The sequence below is a fragment of the Aquarana catesbeiana genome, linkage group LG02 (genome assembly GCF_042186555.1).
Source record: "Aquarana catesbeiana isolate 2022-GZ linkage group LG02, ASM4218655v1, whole genome shotgun sequence".
Lineage (NCBI taxonomy): Eukaryota > Metazoa > Chordata > Amphibia > Anura > Ranidae > Aquarana > Aquarana catesbeiana.
In genome coordinates, this window is record NC_133325.1 from 798,356,143 (window position 1) to 798,358,732 (window position 2,590).

At 52.0% G+C, this 2,590-nt stretch overlaps 1 protein-coding gene across 1 annotated transcript in view; it reads left to right on the plus strand.

The window, feature by feature from the left end:
* Positions 1-260: 260 nt before the first annotated feature.
* Positions 261-2,590, plus strand: part of GSK3B (glycogen synthase kinase 3 beta) — a gene marked incomplete in the record, with an annotated part of 82,219 nt that continues 79,889 nt past the window's right edge. Inside the window, 1 exon segment of the mRNA XM_073617512.1 lies at positions 261-1,429. Coding sequence (XP_073473613.1) covers positions 1,342-1,429 — 88 coding nt within the window.

Sequence of the window (2,590 nt, forward strand, 5' to 3'; positions counted from 1 at the left end):
ATTGTTACCTCAGGCCTGAAGGGAACCCTAAAAATCCTCATCCAAGGGTTTGTGAACCCACAAAAATCTTCACCTTAGGACAGAGGAACCTCCAAATTGTTACCTTAGGACTGAGGGACCCCCAAAATCTTCACCTTCAGGCTGAGGTGCTCCCAAAAATCATCATCCCGGGACTGTAGGAACCCCCCCAGAATGTTACCTCAGGATTGAGGGACCCAAAAAAAGAATCCTTATCCAAAGGGCTGAGGAACACTCCCCCCCCCCCCCCCCCCCCCCCCCAAATTTTCCTCTTAGGACCGAAAGACCCCCTCCCCAGATCTTCACTTGAAGACTAAAGACCCCCAAAATCACCCAAGGACTGAAGGGACCTCCAAAACCCATCACCTTATGACTGAGGGACCCCCAAATTCATCCTCAGACTGAAGACCCCCCTAAATTATCACCTCAGGGCTGGGAGATCCTCAAATTCATCACCTCAGGACTGAGGAACCCCTGAAATAATCGTCCTTGGACTGAAGAACCCCCAAATTATCACCTCAGGACTGAGGACCCCCCCCCCACATCATTGTCACCATCCCCTGCCAATTGTCGCACCAGGACTGAAGGATCGCCCCTAGAATTGACACCCACCCCCCCAGACGGAAGAGAATTCATCACTTGGAAGGCCACCCCAGTCTGACACCCCAAAAGTCTTCTAGACCTCATGACCCCCCCAAGTTAATCTTCCTCACTGCACCTCTATCAGGCCAAATTGAGATCCCCCCCCAACCCCCAAATTGTTACAGGACCCCTCAAAGCTTGGAGACCCCCCTTTCAACGCCGGTGACACCCCAAAAAAAACAGCCCTTCAGAAGAAGAGTGGTGGCCTCTTCACAGACGTTCATCCTGGGATCTCTGATAACGGTATTGTCCACCTTGGAGGACTGAGGAACCCCCCCACATTTTAGCCTTCTACAAACCCCCATTCATCCGGGCTGAGAACCCCCCCCCCCCTGTGTTTTATCCTCTATTTTTTATCACTACATGGGCCTGTGACTCTCCCGGCCCGCTGCCATATTGTGCCCCCCCCCCGAGGAGCCGTGCCGAGGGATGCTGGAGAACGATTGACCTGAGCAGACACGGGAGGAGGAGACGGCATACTGCGATCCCTACACAAAGGGGGGGTGCCGGGACCCCAACTGTTTTTAGAACCCACCTTCCCCCCCCTCCAAAGAATCGTCCTGTTTTAAATTAAAAAAAAAAAAAAAAAAAAAAGAAGGGGGGGTGATCGGTTGCTTGGCCGGAGGGGGTCTTGATGTTTTTTGTCCTCTGGCTTTTATAACAAAGTGAAGGAGGAGCACCATGTCGGGGAGGCCGCGAACCACTTCCTTTGCAGAGAGCTGCAAGCCCGTTCAACAGCCGTCATCTTTTGGCAGCATGAAAGTGAGCCGTGAGTATCCAATCCACCCCCCCCCCCCCCCCCACCTGATTGTGTTGTGTGCCCGCCAAGCTGGCCGGGGCCCTTGGCAGGGAGGCACCTGCTGGTTAGGTGCCAAGGTCCATCTGTCATGCTTGGCGGTGATTGGGGTCTGCTTTAGGGCGGGCCTTGAAATCTCTATAATCTATACGTTCCGCATGATGTCATCAAAGAGAACCTGTCACCAATATGAAATGGCAAATGAGTGCTGCTGGTAATAAATGGTTACCCCCCCCCTCCCCATTCCATCTACTGGGAATCATCTGGCACACTACTGTCATGCCCATAATCGCCCAGTGTCGTACCCGTACTTTGCTTCCAAGGTGCCCAGAATTGTGCCCACATCTCCCTTTAAAGCCACAGCTCCACATCGAGATGGGCGCCTCTCATCTGCTGTACAATGTGAGCTGCGGCTTTAATGGGAGGCACAGAATTGGGCACCTTTACTGGGGGGCACGGGTACAAAAGTGGGTACCTTTTTTAATGGGAGGCATGGTCACAGACATGGGCATCTTTACTGAGAGGTATAGGCAGAGAAGAGGGCAAATATATTTGGAAGTGCAAACACAGACGTAGGCACCTTTTAATGGGAGGTTTGGGCATCTTTACTGGGAGGCACAGAAGTGGGTACTTTTAATGGGAGGCATGGGCACAATAATGGGCATCTTTACTGGGCGGTATAGGCAGATAAGAGGGCAAATAAAATGTGAAGTGCAAACACAGAAGTAGGCACCATTTTTAATAGGAGGTATGGGCACAGATGTGGGTACTTATTAAGAGGAGGCATGGGCACAGCAATGGGCATATTAAATGGAAGGCCTAGGCACAGAATTGAGCAGGTTACAAAGGTGGTGCTGGCACAGAAGTGGGTACCTTATTTAGGAGGTGTGGGTACCTAAGTGCAGACACAGAAGTGGGTACCTTTTGTGGGAGGTGCGAGCACAGAATGGGGGATGCAAGGGCACAGAAGCGAGCACCTTATTTGTGAAGTGTGGGCACCTTAGTGCAGGCACAGAAGTGGACGCCATTAATGGGAGCTTTGGCCACCTTAAATGGGTGCGGGCACAGAACTGGGCACCTTATTTGGGAGGTGTGGGTGCCTAAGTGCAGACACAGAAGTGTACACCTTTAATG